The sequence below is a fragment of the Cyanistes caeruleus genome, chromosome 4 (genome assembly GCF_971803275.1).
Source record: "Cyanistes caeruleus chromosome 4, bCyaCae1.hap1.1, whole genome shotgun sequence".
In the NCBI taxonomy this organism is placed as follows: Eukaryota; Metazoa; Chordata; class Aves; order Passeriformes; family Paridae; genus Cyanistes; species Cyanistes caeruleus.
The window spans coordinates 2,974,755-3,001,868 of NC_141704.1; the positions used below are offsets into that span (position 1 = coordinate 2,974,755).

The following is a 27,114-nucleotide window of genomic DNA, read 5'->3' on the forward strand; positions in this document are numbered from 1 at the left end:
CTGTGGTGAGCCCTTCTCCTTAATGTGGTGTTCAGAGCCAACCCTGGGAACCCAGGAATGATCCTTTGCAGTTTCCTTCCTCCTTCCCCTACATTCCCTGAAGTCCCAGAGCTGCTGGCTGCAGCTGGAAGGGGCAGGGGAAAGGAGAGAAGGGTGTTTCTGAGAGCTGTTTCCTTGTGGTGGCTGTGACTGCAGGGAGTGGGGAAGGCTCCAGCTGCATCTCCAATAAAAGTGAGAAAATCCACCAGATGCCTGTGGGCTGTGGCTTGTGGGAGTTGGCTTTCTCAGGAAATTAGCCTTTGAGCAAGGGGACACAGAGACTGGGAATCTCTGCTCGTGCTGGGTCCTGGTCTAGCTGGGCCACCACATGGAAACCAGGCCAGTGCCTGGTGCACACCAAAGCTGAAGACTTTGGCTCCATTTCCCCTAATTGCCGTGGATCTGGGCTCCCTGGTGGCACCAAAGAGTTCACTGAAGTGACATTGTCACATTCAGGTTAGATATGGGGCTACAGACCTCAGCCCAGAATCCTCAAGAGCTGTTTCCATGAGATTGTGTCTGTGAGGGCTTTTTGGGTTGGGCACTGGAACAACTCCCCAGGGAATGGTCACAGCCCCAAGGCTGCCAGAGCTCCAAGAGTGTTTGGACAACACCCTCAGGGATGAACGGGGTGGGATTGTTGGGGTGTCTCTGCAGCTGGAGTTGGACTGGATGATCCTTGTGAATTCCAGCTCAGGATATTTTATAATTCTGTGACTGACTGAGGGGACATAGGAGATACAGCCTGTGGACCATTTTAAAGACCCTGTGTTAAATCTCCACTGTTCTTCTCATCCCCAAAGCTTGTGATGGCTGAATCCTGACAATGAGAACCACCCAGAGGCTCCCTGACACGGCAGTTTTAGCAAGCATTTGTCTTTAGTTATTTCTCCATTTATGAACGAGTGAAAAATTATTTGTTTTGTTCTTCCTTCCCTCTCTACAGGACCACAAGATGCAGTCAGACAGTTTGCAACCAGCACTCAGGAGCACAGATCACCCATTCCTGGTGTGATGAGTTCTGACATTTATTAGCTGGGTTCATTCTTTAATTCCATTTCTTCTCCTCCAGTGGCAACACTCCCATTGCCGTGTGGGGAACTCACCTGGACCTCATCCAAAACCCTCAGATCCGGGCAAAGCACGGTGGAAAGGAGCACGTCAATGTGAGTTTGACTGCAGAGCTGGGATGGGGATGTGCCATGGTGGGGACAGGGGCTGGCTGGCAGCTCTGGAGCTTGAAATCTCCTATTTCAGCCCAAAAAAGAGAGCCCAAAATGATTTGTTTCCAGAAATATTCTCATCCCTGAAGGACACACACAAAAAAGAAGGTTTTTGGCAGGGCTGTAACCAAACTTCAGGGTCTTCTGAGACCTTCACCTTTGTCTTTGCTTCTCCAGCTTGCTGGGGTTCATTTCAGATAGCCTGATATCCAAACTGGAATCCTGAGCACAGCTGAGCATGCACTGCACAAACACTTTTGGAGAAACAATCAGAGTGTGAGACCTAATTGCAAGGTGGTAGCGAGGTTTTCACTAATCTGTGCTGTGCCAGAAATAAGGGAAGAAACTTCTGTTTCCAGAAGGAAACAAAGTCAGGGAAAGATGCTGATGCTGGCAACAGAGCCTGAGTTCTCTCAAGAGCCACAGGAGGCCCTGTTGAAGTGCAAACTGCTCCACACACCCGCCTCAGCCAGGCTTTCCTAATCCCTCCCCAGCCTTGATTGTGTGGTGGGGAATGTTTGGAAGCAGTGGAGCACCAGCCTGTCCCAGGATAACCATGGAGGTCTGTTCCTTCCTCTCCCTGAGAACCATCTGCCCACCAGGAAGGATGAGGACATTTCCCATAAAAACCCCTTGTTTTGGGTTTCTTTCCCCAGAGCTGTGAGGTGCAGAACAGCACAGAGATGACCTGCCAGGGTCCCTATTTCCCATAAAAACCCCTTGTTCTGGGCTTTTTTTCCCCAGAGCTGTGAGGTGCAGAACAGCACAGAGATGACCTGCCAGGGTCCCTATTTCCCATAAAAACTCCTTGTTTTGGGTTTTTTTTCCCCAGAGCTGTGAGGTGCAGAACAGCACAGAGATGACCTGCCAGGGTCCCTATTTCCCATAAAAAACCCTTGTTTTGGGTTTTTTTTCCCCAGAACTGTGAGGTGCAGAACAGCACAGAGATGACCTGCCAGGGTTCCTATTTCCCATAAAAACCCCTTGTTCTGGGTTTTTTTTCCCCAGAACTGTGAGGTGCAGAACAGCACAGAGATGACCTGCCAGGGTCCCTATTTCCCATAAAAAAACCTTGTTTTGGGTTTTTTTTCCCCAGAACTGTGAGGTGCAGAACAGCACAGAGATGACCTGCCAGGGTTCCTATTTCCCATAAAAACCCCTTGTTCTGGGTTTTTTTTCCCCAGAACTGTGAGGTGCAGAACAGCACAGAGATGACCTGCCAGGGTCCCTATTTCCCATAAAAACTCCTTGTTTTGGGTTTTTTTTCCCCAGAACTGTGAGGTGCAGAACAGCACAGAGATGACCTGCCAGGGTCCCTATTTCCCATAAAAACTCCTTGTTTTGGGTTTTTTTTCCCCAGAACTGTGAGGTGCAGAACAGCACAGAGATGACCTGCCAGGGTCCCTATTTCCCATAAAAACTCCTTGTTTTGGGTTTTTTTTCCCCAGAACTGTGAGGTGCAGAACAGCACAGAGATGACCTGCCAGGCCCCAGCACTGGCTGTGGACCCCAATCACCAGTCTGAGCTCGCTGAGCGCCCGGAGGAGTTTGGCTTCATCCTTGACAATGTGCAGTCCCTGCTGATCCTCAACAAAACCAACTTCACCTACTATCCCAACCCTATCTTTGAGGTTTTCAATCCCTCAGGGATCCTGGAGCTGAAGCCTGGAAGTCCCATCATCCTGAAGGTGAGATGGGAACCAAGGAGTGGATGAGGAAGGACAAATTCTGCCTCTTGCCTCCCTGTGCCTGCCAGCACCCCCATAAATTGTCCTGATTGCACCCCAGAAATTCCCTCCATTCCTTGTCCCTTATGGAACCATACCTGAGTCACCATGAAGCACTGCCCACAACTAAAAATTATAAACTCTTGAGTGCAGCCTAAATTTATACCCACTGCTGCTCACCAGAGAACACCAGAGATCTTCTACCCTTGCCATGTGGCTGACTCAACTCTGTTTCCCTTCTTGTAAATTCAAGAGCTTCCTCTCACCCTTGTTCAAACCCAAACCAGTCCTTTGCCACTTCACAGCAATGCAGAGAAGGAGTTTTATGATGCAGCATTTCTGTATCACTATTTTTACATGGTGAATATGCAAAGAAGTTATTTTACTTGCAGATGCTTTTTTCATGTTTGGAAAAGGTTCTGACTTACTTGTCTAAGTTTAGTGAAGGCTTTTTTTGTGCAGGACTTAGGGGGAACATTTCTCATTCACTTGCAGAGAGGGAGGAGCAGGACAGGCTGTTGTGACTGGCTTTGAGTCTGTAACCACTCATGCTGTTCTCTGCATGAGCTCCTAAATTGGCTTTTCCTCTCTGTGTGAGCAAATGGTGAGCTACAAATGTCATAATAGAATCATGTTTAGGTTGGAAGGGACCTTAAAGAGCATCTCATTCCAACCCCCTGCCATGGGCAGCGACACTTTCCACTAGACCAGGTTGCTCCAAGCCTCATCCGTTCAACCTGGCCTGGAGCAGCATCAGGGATCAGCCATCCACACCTATCAAATGCAGTAACGACACTTGTATCCCAGGAATGACCCAGAGGGGGAAAGAAAACTCCTTCCCGATGTTTATTTGGCTATTTTGGGGTGTGATGTTCCTTTCTGTGCAGGGCAGGAATCTGATCCCACCGGTGGCAGGAGGCAATGCCAAGCTGAACTACACCGTTCTGGTGGGTGAGAAGCCCTGTGCAGTGACCGTGTCAGACGTGCAGCTCCTCTGCGAGTCCCCAAACCTCATTGGGAGGCACAAGGTGATGGTAAGTGATGCCTGACCCTCAGCCTCTGCTCCCTGGGTGGCTTGGGAGGACACAGCAGAGCGGAAGGGCTGGCAGAGTGCTCCAAGGGGGTTCCATCACTCTTTGCCTTCCCAGAAATGTCAGGGCCCCTTTTGGGAATAATATTCTCATCAAGGGTAGCTTGGAGAAGTAGAACAGTGGAAAAGTGACCTGGAGATCTTTGTGGACAATGAGATACCTTTCATGATCAAACTCCAGTAGGAGAGTTTGCCTCTTTTCTGGTTTTCTGTGGGCTGTTCCATGAACCCGGGATGCTCATGTGAGATCATGTGTAACATGTTCCTACATGAAATTGTTAAATTCAGCACAGTCCACATCATTTTATTGACAGGATGGTGACTAAAATTTGCCTTTATGTAGGAGAGGAATGAAAAAAAAAAAAAAGCAGGATGTGGACAATAGTGTGACTGGGCTTCAGAGTTATGACTTCTATAAAACTTAATGTGCTCCTTCAAATCCTTCCTGGAACCTGTGAAGAATGAACCTGGTGATTACCTGGTGAGGGAGCTTCTCCTCTCACCGTTTATTTATTTACTCCTTTTTTTTATTTTCCTCTCAATAATTTGAATTCCTTGATGCTGGTGCTTGATAAACATCATATCAGCAAACACCCTGGAGCTGTACCGAGCTGTGGGTGGGAACAACAAAAGCTGACAACTGACATCAGTGTTTCTCATTCCTTGTGAACAACTGTTTTTCTGTTGCACCTCCCAAAGCTGTAGCTGTCACATATTAATTTATTTATTTCAGTGGGATGAGACTCAGAGAATTTGATCTCTAAAAAGATTTTTCTGGGAGCTTTTAGGAAGCAGAGTTGATGATGGTCATTTTGGGTCTTGCTTGTGGCTGCTGCTGGGATCCCTCGCAGTGGCTACTTAACTTGTCTGTGCCAAAGTTTGTCATCTGGAAAATAGAGGTAATAATCCTTTCCAGCCATGCAAATACACCGTGACCCTCGACTCATTGCAAAGCACATTAAGACTCTCCAAGAGGAGCAGTAATGAAGTGAGAGATTTTCTCTGTGTGAAAACCAAAGCTTTTGAGCGCAGCAATAAATGTTCCCTGTCATTTTCATGGATATGATTAAACATATGGTCAGTCAGAAACAGACAAAGCCTCTCCTGGGGAGACAAAACTCAATCCCAGTGAGCAATAATCAGCCCCTGGGGATCCAGGACGATGGATATCTGGCCAGGCTGTGCTAATTGAGAAGAGTCCCGTGCTCCTGCAGCCTGGGACCGTTTAAGTGAAGCCAAAGATTAAAAAACAATCCCTTTTAGAGGATGCTGGTCAAACAAGGGATACTGCTAGGAAACTGGGAAGGTGATGGAGGTGCTCAAGGATGGACTTTGCATCTGGAACCAGGGCTGGAAAATACTTCCTCCAGCTTGGCACAGCATCTCTGCTGCTCAGGCTGGGACCAAGTTTTACATAAACATCTCTTTGATGGCCAGGATAACTGATAGTTATTCCTCCTCCTGATTCTGCCAAAGATTTACTGCCTGACCTTGAGGAAATTGTTGAACAAACCCTTTCTTGCAAAGTGAGGTGGCCACGAGCTGAGAGGGAGCCATGGGAGTGAATCAACTGATGCAACACAGAGATTATTTCTAAGTGAAGGAGCAGTGGCAATGACACACGCTGATGTCAACATGCTTTCGATCTGGTTCAGCTGCCTTTTACACAATGACAGAGCTAAGTATTTGAAGAAAAATAGCAAAGAAATAAAAGGCCTGGGCGATGGCTAAAAAGAAGATTGACTGAAACTCAGAGGCAAGCTTTTTCCAAGGAAAAGAGATATGAGGAAGATCCACGAGTGGCTACACCAGAGAAGGTCTGCAGGGAAGATGTGGAATACATCTGAAGGGTTGCTCTATAATGAAAGGTTCTGTGTAGTGAATGGAGAGATGGTCAAGTGCAGCAGCTGAAGTTCAGGGCATGATTCATCTCACCCTTAGAGGGATAATTTTATTTGGCCAGGACATATTTGCACCAGGAAAGACACTCCTTCAGAACTCCTAAACTCCTACAGGTGGCCACTAAGACTTTGTTGGAGAAACCCAGGCTCTGACACAGAGCCCATTTAGAACATTTAGTGTAATTTACGACAAATTCATGATTAATAGTCTTTAAAAATGACCAAATTGTTGTTGTTTGGTAGGTTCATGGTCAATCTCCTGGAAGGTGAAAATAGCTTCCTCCAGAACCACTTGGTGGATTAAGAAATAAAGTAGGGCTATTTTCTTCTGTTTCTTTTAAAAGCTCATAATAACACTGCAGCCTTGTAGACTTTCTTCTTCAAGAGCCAGATTCCCTCAGATCGTGGCAGCTTCACCTGTGGGTTGTGAGACCTTCCCAGTGATGAAACCACCTTTAAAGGGGAACACACTGGGCCTAACTTTGAACACCTGCTTTTTGGAGCTTAGATCCCTTTATCATTAATGGAGAGAAATGGGAACTTCCACTGAATGAAACGTCTCATCCCAAAGTCAAAGGTGTCAGAAGCAGCTCACATAAATCACATCCTGAAAGTGGCTTTTCTCTTTGTTGACTCTGGAATCGTGCTGCAGTGTCTAACTTGGATGTGCACGTGGAATATTTGGTGAGAGAAATCCTACCCATGGAGATGGGCTGTTCTTCCAGCTTTGAGGATGGATCTGCACTGGGATTTGGGATTGGGGTTGTTTGAGTCTAGTCTGATATTCCTTGAATGGACTTATCTGACTGCAGGGCTTGGAGAAAGAGAAAATGAGAAAGGATTAATCTATTTATTGATCCACTGACAGGAAGGAAAGTGTGTGAGCTATGAGAAAATTTTGCTAGGAGGATTTGGGACAGTGGTCTAGGGCAAAAGGGAACAACATCCAGTACATGGATTAGGAAGTGATTTTGGCAATTTTCCTGCTCAGTTGAGCAGGCCACATTCCAACAACAAACCTCAGGTTTTATAAGTGAGTTGGATCTTGTATCTTGAAATAGATGGGAAAACTCATTACTGCTGCATCCCCAGCTGTGTGTCTGAAGTTCTTTGGCCACTGAAAATGCTCTACAAGCCATCAGTGTCATCATGGTAGCAATTGGCCATCCTGGAACTATTACCTGAACAGATGAGTTTAGGATTTGTTTTGTTTTTCATCATGAATATTTCATCTCTCTAAACCCCATCCCAAAACAGCACGAGAGGGCCTTGTGGATAGAAATTAGCTGCTTTCAGACATTCACTTTGGTCTTGTCCATGACATAAGGGTTGTAAGTTGTGTCTCTTTGGCCAGGACCCACTGAGGAGCAGCCTACACCTGGTGGTAGAGCCTGCAGTTGGGACTGGAATAACTTCTAGGAGATGATAAGGTCACTGAGATTCATTTCCCAAAAAGGGTTGGGGTGGAGATCACCTGGGAAAATTCATTAATTCATGATTCTGCTCCACAGTCTCTTCTGCTGGCTGCAGCTGAGCCAGTTTCTTCCTCCTGCAGCCTAGAGAGGAAACCTGAGGAGGTGCCTGAGATGTGGGAAGCCCTGGGATTAACAAGTGTCCAGGCAGGCTGGAGATTATCTGAGAGCCAGTGGGATGCAGGACAAGGCTGAACACCAGGCTGGGGTGTGGGGGAGAAATGTGAGGGAGAGCTCCTCACAATGGAGGAAGAAAACAGTTTCATTCCACACTGTGGTGGTCCCAGGTGCAATGGGAGCAGGAAACACTCAGCCCTGGGGTCTTGAGTGCATTTCTGCCTGGCAGCAAGAGTCTGCCCTTTGTGCAGGGCCAGCTGTGCCGCTCTGTGCCACATCTCAGCTGGGATGAAGAGATGGGGCTCACCATCCTTCAAGCTCTTTGCATGGCATCTTCCCAGCTTTCTGCTGATCAACAAGCAGCATTCCCAAACCACAACACAGCCCTAGAAGCCTTTTTATACTTCAGGCAGGTCAGCAGAGCTTTTCTTCCACCTCTCAAGCTTTGCCTATTTTACAAATAGCTTTGAACAGCCTTGTAGTAGCCTGAAGCAGGTGGTATCCTGTGGGATTCCTGTTGGGAGTGGTGTTCAGGTTGTAAAAAAAGGCTCTAAGGGACTTGCTTCAGCAAAACATTTTGTTGGGCTTGCAGCAGGAGTGCTTGCAGGGTTTCTTTCTGGTTATTAAAACCAAAACCAGAGGATGGAAGCAGCTCTGGGAACCTCTGGAAGTACATGGAGAACAAAAAGCTGTGTTCAGCTCCTACAGGTGTACATCTGCAGTCACCCTGACGATGTGTGGCTAAGATAGGAGCTGTAAAGAGAATGGGCTGGGCTTCGTAGGGTTTGTGGTGGTTTGCCACTATCCCAGAGTCTTCCAAGTACAGTTCTATCTGGTGGGAGAGTCAAAAGAAAATAGTGATTGATTTCTGCAGTCCCACTGTACCCACTGGGTCAGGACCCATCAGGCCATCCCTTGAGCTCTGTGTTCAGTGTGTATTTTGGGACTAGGTGACATCATACAACACATCAGGATGGGGAACGAAAAATCCAGTATGAAATCCGAACTGATACGGAGAAACTGTGACTGGTGACTTGTCTCACCACAAGTCCTTTTGTGGTTGGGCTCCAGGTGACTGCCAACAGAGGTGATTCTATCTGGCATTTCAAGTGTTTTGAGGCTGTTCCATATCCAGCTACTTCCCCTTTTGTCTGGGGAGACAAGGGGATGTCACCACTCACCCTCAGCCAGGACGATGACAGAGTTCCTCTGCCTTCCTGCTTGTTTGACAGTTTCAATGCAGCTCTTTGCTGCTTTCCCTCTAGGCTCGTGTAGGAGGGATGGAGTTCTCTCCAGGGATGGTCTACATCTCCCCAGACAGCCCTCTCAGCTTGCCAGCCATCGTCAGCATTGCAGTGGCCGGCGGGCTGCTCATCATCTTCATCGTGGCCGTGCTGATCGCCTACAAGCGCAAGTCCAGGGAGAGCGACCTCACCCTCAAGCGCCTGCAGATGCAGATGGACAACCTGGAGTCCAGGGTGGCCCTGGAGTGCAAAGAAGGTAGGGTGAGGCAGGCAGCATGACTCTGTCAGTGTTGGTAGAAGGGAGACACCCAGTCACAAAGCTTTGAGCCAAAATACCACCTGAACCCTGTGGGTGTGGCTCCAGCCGGGATCTGAGCTGACTTTCCCTGTTTTCCCTTAGTCCAGACTTTTTCCACCCCCTTCTAACTGGATTTGATAATTCAAAATCCACAGAAAGCCTTGGCACATGTCCCTGGGGAAAGGCTGTGTTGTGGGAAAGGTGACCCTGCTCTCTCCACCTTCTTCCTCTCCACATGTTGCCTCTCATTCTTGTTCATGAGGGTCGGGGGCTTTTTCCATTCTGGTGAGGCTGATCTGGATTTTCACTGCTCCCTGAGTTATTCTGGTTTTGTGCCAGCCTTTGCAGAGCTGCAGACAGATATCCATGAGCTGACGAGTGACCTGGATGGAGCTGGGATCCCTTTCCTTGACTACCGAACCTACACCATGAGAGTGCTTTTCCCTGGCATTGAAGATCATCCAGTCCTGAGGGATTTGGAGGTAAAGCAACAACGTTTCCTGCTTCTAGCTCCTCTCATGCCTACCTGTTCAGTCCTGAATTCCAGAGATGCTGTGCCAGTGATGCACACATCAAGCATGTGATGGCTTGATTATGCTGTGTCCTACAAGGGGTCAAACAAGTCCTCACTAAAAATCTGGGATGAAAGGGGAAATATTTGCTGTTAGATCATAAAATCATTTAGGCTGCAGTAGACCTCTCAGATCATCAATTCCAATCATCAGCCCATTGCTGCCAATTCCATCACTAAAACATGTCCCCTCCTGTGAGATCCACACTTTTTGAAAACTTCTAGGGATTGTGATCCCACAACACCCTTGGACAGCTTGTTGATCATCCTTTCAGTGAAGAAATTTCTCCTAATTTCCAATCTAAATCTCCCCTGGCACAACTTTAAGGCCGTTTCCTCTCATCTTGTCACTTGTTACTTCCTAAATTCTGTCTGATCACTCATTTATTTGGACAACTCATAAATCCATATGCATTAGGGCCACTCAATTAAGCTTCTCATTGGTCTTAACCCTTCTGTGGCTTGAGTTTTAGACTGAATTTAATATTTTCTGCTGTGCAGAGCAAGGAAAACCTGTTGTATGACAGAGAAGCGTGTTTGCCTGTGTCATCCAGCTTTGCATGACCCTCACACTACTAAGAGGCCAGGTTTTCTTTGTGGCAACCCCTATAAAAATAACCCCCTGTCACTGAGGGAGGTTCACCTTTGCTGCATTCTGGCTTGAAGTGAGATCAGAAAACCAGAGTGTCTGTGTGTCCATTCCCTGCCCAACCCTCCTCACCCACCCTGACCCTCTGGAGGGAGATGGGAGTGCAGTGAGACATTGTTCACAAATCTTGGGGTCTGCAAAGAGCCTGTATTACCTGAGTGGTGACAGGAGTTTGATGGGAGCCCAGGTAAGGTCTGCTGAGCTAAAATCAGCTCCAGGCTCTGGCAGATGGACAGGAATGCTCTAGGAATATCTGGGCTGGAGAATCAGGAGCTACACCATGGCAAAGGTGCTGGCTGAGCTCTCTGCAAAGCCTTTGGCAGGCTCTGAGCTCCAGAGAGGCTCTGGCATGGGCCTGGGAGATTGCTGGAGGCCAGGCCTGGGCTGGGTTGGCAGGAAGGAGGAGCAGGAGCTGGCACAGGCAGGCCCACGCTTGGCTGGCTGTGTAATCAGAGATGCCTGCTCGGCTTTGCTCCTGCCATTCCAAAGAGCCAAAATTCATCCAACTGTGTGGAGAGAGAGACATTAAAAACCTGATCTGTCAGCAAGGAGGGCTTGTGGGACTGGGTAGGAGGCTGAGTTACACATAACTAGCACATAGATTGGGAGTGTAGGTCGAGGGGTGTCTAGCTGCCTTCCCTCAGGACGAGCAGCTCCAACAAACGAGGAGGAACGAGGGGTGCTGAACCTCCCTCTCACATGTGTGCACACACAAACACTTCCATTATCCCCACAGCCAATTTCAATCCCTACATTCATTAACCCCATCCAGCTGATCACAGAACAGCGTCTGACCCCTGCAGAGGCCGTAGCACGGATGCTCCCCTATGTAGATACACACTGAGCTAATGTTTCAATCCAACACCTTTGATCTCTTCTTCCTTTCATTCCATTTGTTGTTTTTTTTTCCCTTAATCCTTTTTAAAGCTTCACCAGCTCTCTCAGTGTCAACCTCTTTGTCTACCAACGTGAAGGCAGCTCACATTCTGCTCCCCTGTCTGTAGCACCCAGAAGGAATTGCTATTTATTGCAAAAGGCCCCAGCACAGATCCCACTGTGAGAAGGTCTTAGTTATTTCCAGTTCATTTGCTAATTAACTGCTTCCAGATGCAGCACAAAATACTTTTCTCGTTATTTTGTTTTAATTCTCCATAATAACCCAGGGATAGACAATATTAAATGTTCAAGCAAGTGAGTTAAAAATAATTATTGGCAGGATGGGTGGTGGTGGTTTGTTGGTTGTCTCAGTCTATTTAGGAAGTAATTTATTTACTGGATGCAAAAAGAGTTGAGAACTCTAATTTCCACAATGAAAAAGTAACGGCTCTATAAGGGGCCTTGCATTGCTTGGCTGTTTAAGCAAGCCAACTTATTTTGTATTATAGTGCCAGATTTGGGTGGTTATTAATTCATATATGCCTTGGTGGCAAGTGTTGCTCTGTGGTGAGACCCTCCAGCTTCCAAGAAAGATTTTTCAAGGGCTGGAACAGCTTCAGCAACTGGAGGGATGAGTTTGGGGTTCACTATTTAGATTCCATATTTGCCTAGAGCTGGAAGGATCAAAAAGACCTCTGTGGAGCCCAGGCTCCAGCATTGAGGTCCTGAATTGTTCCATATTAAAATGAGTTCATCAGCCTCTCACAGCTGAGAAATACAAGATTTATCAGTCCCTCTGTCTCTGAAACACCTCAGCCCCCAAACCCAGGGGTTCTACTGGAGCTCAGGGTGTCGTCTCAACCTTCACCTGCCTTGCTCTTCAAACCAAGGCCCAGCTCCATGGTCACCATCTCAGCCACTGCCTCACTGCATGTCCTCCTCTCCTCAAAACCTCACCCTGGGCTCTCTTTCCCATTCACTCTCTTGCTGCCTCTCCCAGCTCCCTAAAGCTGACCCCAAACCTCTGCAAGCAGGTTTCTTGCAGGAATAAGAAAGAAGTTTTGGATGAAATCAGAGTAAGGCTTCAGTCTGACTAAAATAAAAATATAATGTGGCATGGTGACACATTTAGGTACCAGAAATCCCTTTTGAATGTACTGTTCAGAGAAGGGAGCACAGGATTGGAAAAATCATCTGGATGTGGCTGGGAGTCTTCTCAAACTTCATTAGATGATGTAAGGATTCCCTTCCTGTCTTTCCTTAGCCGAGGAGCTGGAGGGATGAGAGCAGGGAGGTAGCAAAGAGAGTGTGACAACAGGACATTTGACAATGGGAAAACGAGGGAAAGGAAAAAAACTCCCTTTCTTCTTGTGCAGGTCCCTGGCTACCGGCAGGAACGGGTGGAGAAGGGCCTGAAGCTCTTTGCCCAGCTCATCAACAACAAGGTTTTCCTGCTGTCCTTCATCCGCACGCTGGAGTCGCAGCGCAGCTTCTCCATGCGGGACCGCGGCAACGTGGCCTCGCTGATCATGACGGTGCTGCAGAGCAAGCTGGAGTACGCCACCGACGTCCTCAAACAGCTCCTGGCCGACCTCATCGACAAAAACCTGGAGAGCAAGAACCACCCCAAGCTGCTGCTCCGTAGGTAAGGATGCCTGGGCATGGAGGGAGCCCGGCTGGGAAGGCACTGCCCACACAAACATCGTAATCGTCTTTGGAGATGTAGATCTTGCTCGGTCTCCTCCCTAACAAAAAAGAAATAAATGATGAAAAGTTACAGGACTAATCCACCTCTGGGTTTTCATGTGGATCCTCCAGGAAGTTTCATAAGGACAGAAAAAGCTCAATCTTTATTTTGGGGTCTTTGCATGCCAAAGATGTTAATTTCTGTTTATGTTTCCTTTTAACCTGAAAATCTCAATCATGTTGTGTAGGACCTATAGGAATATCACATATCTGGTACATTAAATCCCTTCTTCCATCTCCTGCCTGGGATATGGATTTCCCAGCCTTGCTTCCTGTTCCTAAGTTAACTACAGAGAAATGGAGAGACTGCAGCTGCATTGTGAGAACTCATTTCTCTCCCAGTGCTGGGAGTTTGTGGAGATCAGCAGAGGAGCAGGACAACAGAACTGGTGGCATACAGGGAACAAGTTTGGATTGGTGCTTCTTGGCCTGGCCTAAGGTCTTAAACTCCACATTTCTGTGGGAAACTTTGAATTAGGAGTCTGCTGCTCTGTAATTAACTTTCCCTGCCTAGGGACGTGCTACCTCTTTCCCCTTTTGGATCAGATTCATCTCCTTTTCACAGACTGAACCAACCCTCCTGCTTCAAGGACCCTAAATAAAATCAGGGGAAGTCTTCTGGAGATGAGTGGCCTTTGCCACAGCCCAGAGCTGACTCTGAGGAACCCTCAGCTGATTACGATGGACAGTTTGGACAGGGAAGGGATCTCTGGTGCCTGCTGGGCTGGGAGGTTTTTCATCTGGCACATGGCCCACTGTGGAGAACCAGCAAAAAAGGAGCAGAAGGCATTTCCTGGCATTCGGGGCAGCAATGCCAGTGGCAGAGGCTGGACTTTTCTTTGGTGTCACTTGACTGCCTGATGTGCTCAAGCCCTAGAGCCTGGCTGGTGACCACCCTCCAGCTGTCCCCAGGCTTCCTGTCTGTTCTTCTTCTCTGATGCTGGGTAGCACTGCCTCCTCCTTCATCTCCTCCTTCTCCTTCACCTTTCTCCACCTCTTTGTCTTCCCTTGTTGCTCACTCTGAGCATCCCACCTTTCCTCATTCTCCTTCTTCCAGCTCTTTTCTAAGTCTGATCCTCTTTGCTGGAAATTAATTGTGGCCTTTGGAAGGACCACCAGTGAACAAAGAGGGCACATCGAGTGCTCCAAACCCTAGAAACATCAGAAGTCAGAGGAGGAAGTTCTGCACTGAGCAGCACCAGAACAGAACAGTGCCTTGGGTCAGGTGTTGGTGTGAGGACCTCAGACTGCTCCTTGGAGCAGCTGGATTCAGCTTGATGCTTCCCTTCCCTCCCCATGAGTCTGTGAAAGGGAATCTTTTGCAGTTTTGGAGGAGTGTGACAGAAGAAAGGAGCTGGTAGAAGTGATTTTCCCAAGTCACCTGTGTCCAGTGTTTTTCCCATGTGACATTTATGGCCCTAAAGAGATCTTGTGGGCAGAAAGCTGCAGCAACAAGAACTTCTGCATGGCTTTGGTGAGAGCTGGGACAAGGAGGACCCACTTAATTCTTCCGGGCAGAGACTCCTGTTTTTTCTTGGTTTCTCCAACTTTCTCTTGGTTTCTCTTGGTCTTTCTCTGGTGCATGCACTGGAGCCAGCACATGTTTCTGCAGGAGAAGCTCACCCTGAAGCCTTGAGATGGATTTTTTGTTTGATTGAGGACAGAGTACTCAAGGGCAGAAGGATGAGCTCTGTGTATGTGCCACATTGACACATTGAGGAGTATAATCACTCCCAAATGCCAGGGAGATAGGCAGTGCCAGATAACTGTTCCCCAGAGACTTAGATCTGTCTCTCCTGAGTATTTATACAGCCTCCTTGACATATGGCCTCGCTCTGAGCTCCTCAGATTTGATGGATTTATCCCCCCTGAGCTCTTTGGAGAAGATTCCCTCAAATGTCGTCAATTCCTTTTCGTTGTTGGAGAAACTGGAAAACAGATACACAGGGACTTGTAGTCACAGCAGAATCAACAGGGCAACAAGGGTTTTCCTGCAGGTTTCCTAAATCCAAAACTAAAACAGGGAACCTAGGACGTGCTAAATCCTGATGGTGCCATGCCAGACTTTCCACTGGGCAGGAAGATGGACAAAGACGGAATTTTGATAGGACCAGCATGACTGATTCATTTCCAATTCTCTTTTTTCTCTACTTTAGGACAGAATCTGTGGCTGAGAAAATGCTCACCAACTGGTTCACCTTCCTCCTCTACAAGTTCCTCAAGGTAAGAGGAGAAGCAGCCGGAAAAACATCTTTAAAGCATTTCTTCTTGGTGAGGATCAGTTGGGGTGAAAACTTCTCAGATATCAAGCTAAAGGCTTTTTTTGCCTCTGGAAGGAGGTCACTGCCTAATAGGAGATGGGCTATTTTCTGACCCAGGGAGAACAAAGAGGGACACTTTGTTAGAGAGGCAGCTTGTCGGTCTCTCCCTTGTACAGAGGTGGGACCTAAGGGTCAGTGCTGAAGTGGGGAGGATTTCAGAGCCTGACTGAGACCTGTGTGGAGAACGCTGTCCTTTTAACAGCAGGCTGAGGTCTCCATCATTTGGTGACCCATAGTTTCAGTGCACAGTGGATGGAGACCTCCTTTCCCCCCAGCTCAGAGGCAGCACTGAGACACAGCCCCACGAGGAGTGGAGGGACACCCATCAGCAAAGCTGTGTGAAAGAATTTGAGTGGAAGAATTTGAGGCACCCTCTGAGCTCTCTCATTCTTCCTGGAAGGTCTCCTTGGGGTTTCTGTAGTTAAAAAAGTCTTTCAGTCATTGAGCTCTGCCACTGACTGCTGGGGAGATCCAATTTCTGCTGGGGAGCACACACTGAGCCTCAAGAATCACAGTTTCCAAGCTCAGAGCCAGCCTTTTTGGAAGGAGCTGAGTTCTGCACCTCTCCCCCACTCCCACTGCAGCTGCTAAATATCCTCCCACCTCACATCCTCATTTGGACAGAATAACCACCTCTGCCAGGCAATTTGAGGCTTTACAAATAAACCCCAATCCCCCTGAGCCTTCCCCAGGCACGACCAGTTCAAGGACGAGCACATGGGAAAGTTTTGAAGGTCCCTGGAAGGTAATTTCAGTGACTTCAGTATCAGATCCCTGCTTTCAGCTGAAAGGAAAGGATATAAGGAGGTGACTCTCTAAAGAGCTGCTTTTATAATAGGCTTTTTTCACCCCACTCAGCTACTTGTCTTCTTGCCTTAGCCTGAACAGAGGCCTGATAAGGGCAGGAGACAGGCACACAGAAGCAATATGCTGCTGGCAGATAAGCTAATTAAGTGGGAGACAGGTGTAGGGACTGAAAAAGGGGCCACTTTGCTTCCGATTATTAACTTGTTTTCGCTGGGATTTACACCAGAGGAAAATGACCTCGCTCATTGAGTTGGGACACAAGAGGAGAGGGCGAGGAGGGGAGGAAGAAGGGAGGGATGAAGGGGAAGGGAGGCAGGAGCAGAAAGCTCCAGCTGCATGGCACTGAGGGTGAGCAGCAAGGGAGGAAAAGTGTGGGAAGAGGAGTTCAGTGAGTGGGAATGAGAAGTTCAGGATAAATGAGCTTTGCTGTGTCTGCCTGGGGCTGCTTGTTGCTGTCCTGTGCTGGGCCCCACGCTTCTGTCACCTCCACGCAGGTCCAGGGGCACACCTGGGCCTGAGCACTCCTGCAGCATGGAAGTGCTCTGTGGACTCTGGCCAGGCACCCAGGATGGGGCACCTGCCATCCATCTCCCTTTGGAGCCTGCTTCCAGGTCACCTGGGACCCATCCCACTGGCTGCTCCAGCACTGCAAAGCTCTGGCCTGATGGCAATCTCTTGAACAGCCCTGGCATTGCCAGGGAACGCTGACACCTTTATCCCATGACAGGACACTCACCGGGCCACAGAATGAGCTGAGTTGGAAGGGACCCACAAAGATCATCAAGCCCAACCCCTGGCACTGCACAGGACCATCCCTGAGGGTCCCACCATGTGCCCAAGGGCTGGTTGCACTCTGTGGAAGTGGAGGGTCACCCCTGATCCTGTGCTGTTGGAATAGACTGATGATGACTGATACATCCAACTGATGTATCCACCATGAGCAATCTGGGATGGCAAACCAAGGCAGTCACGGGGATGCCCAGGTTGAATTCTTAATTCCAGCCTCTCATTTCACCTCATGGTTACCTTTCATCCCTGCAGGAGTGTGCTGGAGAGCCTCTGTTCTCCCTTTTCTGTGCCATCAAGCAGCAGATGGAGAAGGGTCCCATCGACTCCATCACTGGGGAGGCCCGGTACTCACTGAGCGAGGACAAGCTCATCCGACAGCAGATCGACTACAAGACCCTGGTGAGTGCTCTGGGCACACCTTCCCCTGGGCTTGTCCAGAATCTTCTGGCTAGAGGGCATTTAGAGAGCAGAAACCAGTGATTCACCCTCTGGGATGATTTATTCTTGTATTTTAGTAGGGTAATGCTGCCTAAGGCTGACTGTTAAAACTTAGAAATGTCTCCAATGAGGATTTCAGCATCAAGGAATAGTCAGAGTTACACAGTGCAGGGACCTATCAGGTCAGCTCTAGAGCTGGTGCAGCCCTCCCTCTTTGAAGAAGCACAAGCCAAAGAAAAAGGTACTTGATTTAAAGATTTCAAAGGAAAGAAAACTAATCCCTGTCACTGAGCCATTTCCCTCAAAATGGAATTGTCAAAATGGAATGGTGCAAGGTACACATTGCATACGTGCAGCTTTGGCTTCTGCTCTGAGCTTACACCCTCTTCCCACTTGATTAAAGAGCATCAATTAAAGAGCATTAGATATCTCTTTTTAGTGTGTTTGTGGGCCTTCATTCTTTCCTGGATGCATTAAATCCACTGAGCTTCTAAGTCTCTGCTGGATGGAGAACACTTTCTAAGCCTTCAATGATTGTAATTTTTCTACTTCCCATCTTTATTCTCAGCAAATCCCACATTTTTGGACAGTCAGAAGATGCTCTAAACTGCTCAGATTATTTAATTTGCACTTTCAAGTGAAGGACATTCATCTCACTTAGCTCCAGGTACCTCTGAGGGTGTGTCCAATCACAGAATCATGGGATGGTTTGGGTTGGAGGGGACCCTACAGATCATTTAGTTCCAAGTCTGAGACCTTGACCTGTCTTAGGCCTTAGCTCAGGTGGGCTGATGCTAATAATGTCCTTTCATTTTCTTTAACTCCAGTCTAGAGCTGAGCTTTGATTGAATCCAAGTCTGATGAGGGGGTGGATTTAATTCTTAAATAAGGCCACAGTTTTATTCTGCATATTAAAAACATGACTTTCCTACTAAATTGGCAGAGTGGTGCCTCTCTGCTGTTGCGCCTGGCTGTCTAAAATTTCAGAGGACTGATCACACATGGAGAAAATGAGCAGAAAGGAGAAAAAAATGCAGCCACAGAGCGATCACTTTCACTGAAGGAAATCCCCCCGATCCTTTTAGGCTTGATCTAAAGCAGCCAGCAAAGGGTAGTAATTATACATCAGGCTGAACAAAGCTCTCCTCCACTGGCTTTGTGCTGTTTGATGATAATCAGCTCTCCCTCTTACATCTCAAGAGCAGACAAATATATCCCGATAGGAATCTCAGCAGATTTACAGAGATCAGCCCTGGTGAAGGAGATTAAGAAGGAGAAGAATATGAATTGGATTTTTCTTCGTTTCTGTTTCTCTTTATTTCTGTTTTATTTTGTCCTTCTTCTACTTTCCTTGAGCTGCCTGACATCTTTTATTAAAAATATAGAGCAATGGAATAAAGCCAGAACTGATTCAGTGGTTGTAATATGGGAATTCCAACAGAAATATGGAGAGAGATTATTTACAGAGGCCTGGAGTGACAAGACAAGAGGGAATGACTTCAAACTGAAAGAGAGTATGTTTAGATTAGAAATTAGAAAGAAATTCTATCCTGTGAGGGTGGGGAGGCCCTGGCACAGGGTGCCCACAGAGGCTGTGGCTGCCCCTGGATCCCTGGAAGTGCCCAAGGCCAGGTTGGACAGGTCTTGGAGCAGCCTGGGATGGTGGGAGGTGTCCTTGCCCACGGCAGGGGGTTGGAATGAGATGATTTTTAAGGTTCTTTCCAACCCAAACCATTCTACAATTCTATAATTCTCAGAATCCTTTCATATGCTTGGCTTTTTTCGGGTCTTCCTCCTTTTTCTCCACCAAACCTCACTGTATGAAAACCCCAGCCTAATAAAGAAGCAAGAGAATGATTTCTGTCCCTGGGACAGGAACTGCAGAGATGTCCTGGTCTCAGGAAAAACCACTCAAACTCAGAACCAGGGTCACCATGTGAGTAATCACAAACTCTGCCTTTATTATTTAAATGTCACTAATCTGTAGTGGAAATCAGGGCTTAGCTGAGCCAAGCTTTGCTTGTATACAGGCACTCCGAGACAGCTCATGGCTGGAAGAGCTGGCAGAGAAAAAAAAACGCCCAAGGACAGAGTAAAAGGTCAATAAACACAAATCCAGAGAAATGAGATGTCTCAAGGTCACACAGAGTCAGTGGGAGAGCAGGGCTCGGAGATAACTTCTCCGTGTGCTCCCATTCCTCATCCTGATGGGACACAAACCTCAGTGAGTGACAGCAAGTGCTGGTGTCCTCTCAGTGCCCAAACAGGCACATCCTTGAGTGACCCTGAAGCCCAGATGAAGGTGGTTGGTGATGGAGCAGCAACACTGCATTTAGGAGATCCACATCGCAAAACTCCCCTCAGAGTGACCAGTCCTGAAGGAACACAACCCAGGCCACCATGGGGCCTCTTCCCCACCAGCTGACATCAGAGATCGTGTTGAAATCTCTGAGCAGCGCTGCTGGAAAAGTGGGATTTGTTTCTGGCTTGGTTGTTATGAGTGTGGAGAAAAGTTTCATGTTCCACGTGACAACATCTGGAAAACCCCACTGGAAAGAAGATTAACCTGGGGAATATGTGCCAAAGCCACCGTGCTCTGGGCAGGGGGTTGGCTTCCATAATTGGTGTTTGAATTCCCTAAAATGTTGTTGGGAGATCCTTGATAGTCATTGTAATGACCAAAGAGGAATTTAGGGGTTTTCAGGGGTGAGCAACTGCCTCATCTGTGCTTGAAACACAAGAACAGCCCTTTGAAAAATTGCCTTCCCTGCTCCTCTTGCAGCTGAGCTGGAAAAGAGGAAAGCAAGGGTTACTGTAGTCAGGGTGTGAATGAGTGCAGTCCACTCAGGAAGAGTTTTCCTGGCACCTTCTAAAGCTGGCCTTTTTTTGAATTGGAATGTTTTTGAATTTTCACCCTGTGAAATTCAAGGATGGCAAAGAGCAAATCACCATTGTCACCTTCCAGCTGGGTACTGGTGTGGGGAACACTGGTCAGCACCTGCAGGAGATGTTGGGTCTTCTGCACCAGATGCTGGCCTGGCAGGGCAGCTCAGATCATTTTAAAAAACACCCAGTGCCCTCTGTGGGGCACTGACCCAAAATCCAGCTATTTGTATCGGAGATTTATCACACCACAGAGCTTCCCCTGACACTGAGCTCAGACCACTGAGAGAGAAACCTGAGGAATAACTTGGTCCCCAGAAGCAGGTGTGACCCCAAAGAGCTGTCCCACACTGCCATCACTGCTCCATTTCCCTAGAGGGGTGTGATAGAATAATTTAGCCCAGAAAACATCTTTAAGATCATTAAGTCCAAACATAAACCAAAAACCAGTGCAGGCTCTCAGCAATCAAGTGGGATTTTCTGGATGTAGCCAAGAAGTTTTCAGAGGAAGAGGTTTCTGTGGGCTGGCAATGGGCATAACCCAGGAGAGCTGTGGAGGGCAACACCACCTGATGGCCTTCAACACTGGATTCATTTCAACAGCACCTTTTGTGTACAATTCTGTGATCCTTTGAGATGAAAGATGCCCCAGAACTGTAAATCAGCGCCGTTATTACGATCTGAATTGATGCTTTTTCAATACTTCTGGAAGTGACATACAAATAATAGCATTATGATCTAATCAATATCTCCTATTTACATCTCCCCTTTCATCCAGCAAGATCACAGAGCTCTTTGTAAGCAATATCTTCACAAGTCCCTCTCAGCCAAGCATAACATCACCAAAGGGAGCCTGGTGAGGCAGTGTGTAATTAGACTGACAGGATTTCACCCCATTTCTGAGTTCCCACTGCATTTTAGGAGGTGAAGATGGAAAGAGATGGACAGTCCAGCACCTCTTGCAGGCTACAGAAGGGAGTTTAAGTCAAGTTAAAATTTGTCTAAGGCATCGAAACCAACGTATCTGCACTTGTAAAAGTGCCAGAGGAGCATTTAATGACCATGTGCAGCCTGGAGCATCACTGAACACCCCTTTCAAGTGAAAAGGTGTGCTAAGTTTATAAAAATTTATAGACTTGTGCAACCAGAAATGAGCAGAATGGTCAACAGAGACACAGCCAAGGGCTAGCAGGGAGATTGCTGTTAAATACTCTGTGTTTAAGGTATCCCACCTCAACACATGCTTTGCATTTACTCTTGAACAGAGTGGAGAAAATTAAATTTTCCTTCTGAGAAAAGAGAGGCCTCCCCAGCTGATTTTCTTCTTCTGTATGTGAAAGCAAAGGTTGTTGATGTTGGTTTGTGTTTCATTTTTTTTTTTAAGAAGCCCTGCATTTGATTAATAATGTTCCTTTGAGAAGGGTCTGCTCAGTTCCATGGCTGTGCAGATGGACAAACTCAAAGCTTTTCACTGGGACTATCAGAACCAGGTGGCAATGCAAGGAGGCCACTCCTGAATTTCCTGAATTAGGTCACCTTGACATCTCAAAGAACACTTTTTACTGAAAGCACCAAAATATCAGCTGGTGTTTATGGGTTTTCTGCTGTTAAGAAAGAAATTCTTCCCTGTGAGGGTGATGAGGCCCTGGCACAGGTTGCCCAGAGAAGCTGTGGCTGTCCCTGGATCCCTGTGAGTGTCCAAGCCCAGGTTGGATGGGGCTTGGAGCAGCCTGGGATGGTGGAAGGTGTCCCTGCCCATTGCAGGGGTGGAATGAGGTGATCACTGAGGTCCCTTCCAACCCAAACCCTTCTGAGACTCCATGATTAAATATAATGAAGATTCCCCATGTGAAACCACATCTCTGTGCCCAAGTGAGGCAGGGAATACCCTTGGTACCCATTTTCTGCACCCCAGATCCCTCTTTAGGGATCAGGCACTGCAGGGGGGGCAGTCAGAGGCTTTCAGTGCCACTGAAATGTGTGTTGTGGTGCCTCTCTCTCAGGTGCTGAGCTGTGTGAACCCCGACAACGTGAACAGCCCCGAGATCCCGGTGAAGATCCTCAACTGCGACACCATCACGCAGGTCAAGGAGAAGATCCTCGATGCCATCTTCAAGAACGTGCCCTGCTCCCACCGGCCCAAAGCTGCTGACATGGACCTGGGTAGGAGATTGCTCCTGGCCAGGGTGGCAAGGGGAGGTGGGAGATGGGAAACTCCATCCAGACACTTTGCTGGGGCAGGGACCCATCTCCACACCCCCTGCAAGGCAGAGAAATCACAGTGACAGGGCAGAGGGGACATCATGGTGATGTTTAAGCTCCTGGCTTAGGAAATCTTTGGCCCTGAGCACTTTAAAAGAGCAGTACCCTGCTTTTCTGCCCTCAGAATTCATCCTGGACAAGGGTTTGGAAAAAGCATGAGTGGGACTGTCCTCGTTCTCTTGCCAAAGACCCCTGGAAAAAAACCACCTGGAGTGAGGATGCTGGGAGGAGTGTGTGTCTGAATTTGGGCTCCACAGGCAGGTGTGGGGCCACACCTGGAGGATACTATGAAAAAATGCAGAAAAATCTGCTCAGGACATTGTTGAGGTGTCTGGTGGAAGGCTGGGGACTCCACTGTGGCTGAATCTGCCAGAATTTGCTCTCAGTGACCTTCAGTGAAAGAGACTGGGCTGGAAAATGATGGAGTCTATAAAACCAGCTGAGCTGTAGAGGAACCAAAAGGAGAAGGAATGGACTGAGGCCAAGAAACAATTCACAGCAATAATGAAGGCAGGAATGAGAGGTCAGGGACTAAAGTTAAGTGTCTGAGTATGTGTATGTGTAGGGGAGGGAGGAGTTCCTGACAGAAATTGCTCATCAAAGACACTTAGAATAACGAAACAAGCTGCCAAAACCAGCAGTAGTAAAGAACAGATCATGTACATCAACCAGAAAAGACCCACGAGGGTTCTGGAGCTGCTGTGAGTCAGCAGGGGAGGGGTGAGAGGTGGGGTGAGTGTGAGGAAAGGCAGGGCAAGGTGCCAGACCAGAGGAATGGGGCTCACAGCCACATCTCCCAACCTGTCTGGTGCTCCACGGTGGCCACAGAGCCCGGTTCCCTCAGATGTCAGAGTGAGAAGTGTTTGTTCTGCTGTGAGGATGAAGGAGGCGTCCATAATGAGATGCAGGAATTTCACCTGCATATTGTAAATACAGGGATTAACTGGATTCTGCTGTAGTTCTGAGAGCCAGAAGTGTGTGGAGGTCTCAGCTGGAGCCTGACAATTCTGCCTCCAGAATTGCTGCTGTTTTAAGAAATACTGATCTGTTCAAGACCAGACTGGACAGGGCTTGAAGCAACCTGGTCTTGATGCTTTGAGTTTTAGCTTTCATGTTTTAGCCTAGGTGTGTAGTTTTGAGTTTCATATCAAGTGTTAGAGAGCTCTCTTCACAGAGTAGGTAGACAAAACAGTTCTTTTTCTTGATTCCAAGGACAATAAGTTACAAATTTCAGGCCCAAAAGCATAAACAATGATGGACTGAAGAGAGAAAACAGAAAGGATGGGACTTCATGACCTGAAGCTGTGATTGGACAATTAACCCTGACATGCAGATGGACCAAAACTTATGAAAATGTGAGACCTCATGACCAGTTGTCCATTTTGTGACCATTTTTAGGTCCATCTTGGGTGTAGCCCTGGCCAGGCTCCTGTACTCCCCAAGGTGTAAAAATCCTTTAAGGCCTTTTCAATAAATGCCTACTTTATTAACTGTGTCCAGCCTCTGTTCTAGGTCAGACTTCCCAAGGCATCAATCTGGTGGATGCTGTCCATAGAAAGGGGTTGGAACTTTCAGATCCCTTCCCACCCAACCCAGTCTGTGATTCTATGACCTCCTGATTGGTGCTGAGGAGCAGAAAGTTCCAGAAAGTTGCTATGAGCATGTGTACCCCTCAGAGGACAGGCTTGCCCACAGTGAGAACAGACTGGCTAATGGGCAGCTCTGTCCAGGAGCACTGATGAGGCAGGGAAAAACCAATTAAAACACAAATAAAAACCCCTCATCCAGTAGGAGTGAAACAACGCAGATAACAAGGCTGGAGGAGCAGGTCTGGCGTGGGTGAAACAGGAACAGGAGGATCCATACACCCATCCACAGCTCCATCCCAGCTTTTCCACAAGGAAACGATGCTGGTTGGCACCTGGCACCTTTCAGAGACACTGAAGGCAGCAAGGGGAGAGCAGAAAGTGCTGCTGGCCCTCCGGAATCATCACAGAGCTCTGAGGATCAGCCTGCCCCGAGCTGGATGCTCAGGGCTGCAGAGGGGCTGGAGCACAGCGGGGCAGAGCAGATGGCTGCAATCTGGCCTGGAAACCCGTGGCTTTCAAACAGCAGCATCCTTTCCTGCTCCCATCACCATTTTCTGGGCTCTCTGTCCACACTCAGGCCAGATTGCTGGCAGGGCAGAAAGCAAACAAGCTAATGAGTTGTTTTGAGCTGTTAAATGCAGGGTTGCTGCAGGCAGAGGGACTTGTGAGTGTGGCAAATGTCACAATGTTTGGCAGTCACCCAGGCAACTCCTGGAGGAGGCTGTCAGCTGAAAACCTTTATTTTGGACACCCTGAGGTTAGGTTTTAGTCCGAACCCCCAGATTGCAGCCCTCTGAGTAAAGGCTTCTTTCTCTTTTTGTTATTATCATTTTTAAAAGATCTCTCCAACACGTGAAACACCCCATCTTTGGGAAAATATTAAGGTGTGAAGACTGCAAAACAGGAATGTGGCTTCATGCTGAGGCATTTGCCTTTCCCTGGGTTCCAGATGCTTTTTGGAAGGGAGTGCTGAGGTGGTGGGAGCTGCTGGCTTGGCTTGCTCTCAGTGATGCTGTCTCAGGCTCACTGTGGATCCTGTCAGGTGAGATTTCACCGCCTCACCAGCCCTGCAGAGCTGGGATGTGGGGTTCATTTAAACCAGAAACATTTAAACTGGGTCTAACTTTATAGAAAGTAAGACAGCTTGCATTTATCTCTCCTGAAGACAGGCTGGGAGAGCTCAGGGTGCCCAGCCTAGAGAAAAAGAGATTCCAGAGAGATTTTAGTGCACCTTCCAGTGCCTAAAGACGCTCCAAGAGAGCTGGAGAGGGACTTTGGGCAAGGGCATGGAACGTCAGGGGAAAGGAAAATGGTTTTAAACTAAAAGAAGGGGAGTTTTTGGATTAGATTTTGAGAAAGAAATTCTTTACTTAGAGGGTGGGGAGGCCCTGGTGGAGGTTGCCCAGAGAAGCTGTGGCTGCCCCTGGATCCCTGGAAGTGTCCAAGGCCAGGATGGACAGGACTTGGAGCAGCCTGGGATGGTGGAAGTGTCCCTGCCCATGGCAGGGGTGGAGCTGGGTGATCTTTAAGATCCAACCCAACCCAGTCTGTGATTCTCTGATTCACTCCACACGGCATGAAATATTTCTCTGGCATTCTTCAGCTCCATGTTCTGAGATAAACTTTAATTCCCAGCCATGTTGGTGCTTTCTCCACCCCAGAAATAGAACTGAGCTTCTCCTCTCTTCCTAGACCTGGATCAGAGGGAAGGCATGAGGGAGGTGTAACATTTTCTATAGGATTTGAGGTGCAAGGTGGCATCTCCCCATCTTCCCTGTCCCCACAGAGTCACTCCCTATCCAGGCATTGCTGCAGCTCAAAGAAGCACCTCATTGTCAAAGGCCCCTGGAATTTCCTTTTCCTCAGTCAAGTTGAACAGAAAGGTTGTTTCTTAAAAAAAAAAAAACAAAAAAAAAAAGGGAAGAAGAAGTAATTCCTGTGTGCAATAAAAAGATACACTATCTGCTGAATGAAATATAAAGGCTTCACAGCAGCTGTCTCCTGAGTTTGCATTTACCACTGCTCCTGATTGGAAAGCTTGATAAAGTTAATGGGATTTTTACCTCCCTCCCCCTCTCCTCCCTCTCTCTGGAAGGTGGAAGTGTAACAAATTGGATTGGAGTGTGTCTGTCCTTTGTGCTGGCTCCGAGGAGTGCTCAGATCCCAGCAGAGAGGGGACAGGGTGCTGCCAGCGAGGACAGAGCTGACAGGGTTCACTTAATGCTGTGAAGATGGATGGCAGGGTCACCTTTTCCCTTCCCATTTCCTTGCAGATTTGTCTGTGACCCCCTGAGCACACAGAAAAGGGGAGCAGTGAGGCCAGGAAGAGTTGGGGACACCTGGGGGTCCTTTCCCTGTCATGGCTCTGGTGCTCAATGAAGTATTTGTGCTCAGAGGTGATGTGATTTGTGTTTGGGCAGGGAAATTAGGCTGCAAAACTGAAAATGGAAACTCTAAGCCTGCCCTGGAGGTTTTCTTCCTTGTCTTGTGCAGTGAGACTGGCCTTGACTCCTCCTCATACTGCCCCTCCCTGCAGGAAGGCCAAGGAAAAGGCTCAGGAATCCCCTGAGTCTCTGCACAAAAGGGTTGAGGAAACATCTCAGGGTGTCCCTGCAGCAGAGGGAAATCTGCTCTGAGCACCTTGTCCAGCCCTGGAATACAAATAAAGCCCAGAATGAGGAAAGCTGTGCTCACCCCCAAATCAGAGCCCAGTGCAACACCAAGAACTTGTGCATCCCTCCCAAAACACGAGTGTGTGTCTCTCCAAAGGTGAGCCAGGGGAGAAAAGCACCACAGGAACATGTAGAGCCATGAAAGTGACACTGTCCCCATGACCACGTGAGGAAGGCACACAAGAAACACCCTGTGACAGCAGAATTGCCTTTGGCATTGAGTGGGGCACTTTCTAACAGCCCCATTTCCCATCCCAGCCCAGATTTCAGCATTTTTTTACTCCTCTAAGCAGAGTCTGGGACCAGTTAGATCACAGGAATGTGATCCAGGTGGGAATGAGCAGAGAGCATCATCCTCAGACTCCACAAGGGTGATGTAGGTGGGGATCTGAGGAGCTGG

General features: G+C 48.0%; 1 protein-coding gene across 1 annotated transcript in view; it reads left to right on the forward strand.

Annotated features, from left to right (window-relative positions):
* PLXNA4 (plexin A4) overlaps window positions 1-27,114 on the forward strand; it is a 390,481-nt gene that overhangs the window by 336,409 nt on the left and 26,958 nt on the right. The window contains exons 16-24 of the mRNA XM_086886383.1: window positions 1,112-1,205; window positions 2,711-2,950; window positions 3,877-4,023; window positions 8,835-9,069; window positions 9,451-9,593; window positions 12,584-12,852; window positions 15,110-15,176; window positions 17,123-17,269; window positions 22,195-22,354. Of these exons, the coding sequence (XP_086742509.1) occupies window positions 1,112-1,205; window positions 2,711-2,950; window positions 3,877-4,023; window positions 8,835-9,069; window positions 9,451-9,593; window positions 12,584-12,852; window positions 15,110-15,176; window positions 17,123-17,269; window positions 22,195-22,354 (1,502 nt within the window). The remainder of the gene's footprint in view (window positions 1-1,111; window positions 1,206-2,710; window positions 2,951-3,876; window positions 4,024-8,834; window positions 9,070-9,450; window positions 9,594-12,583; window positions 12,853-15,109; window positions 15,177-17,122; window positions 17,270-22,194; window positions 22,355-27,114) is intronic.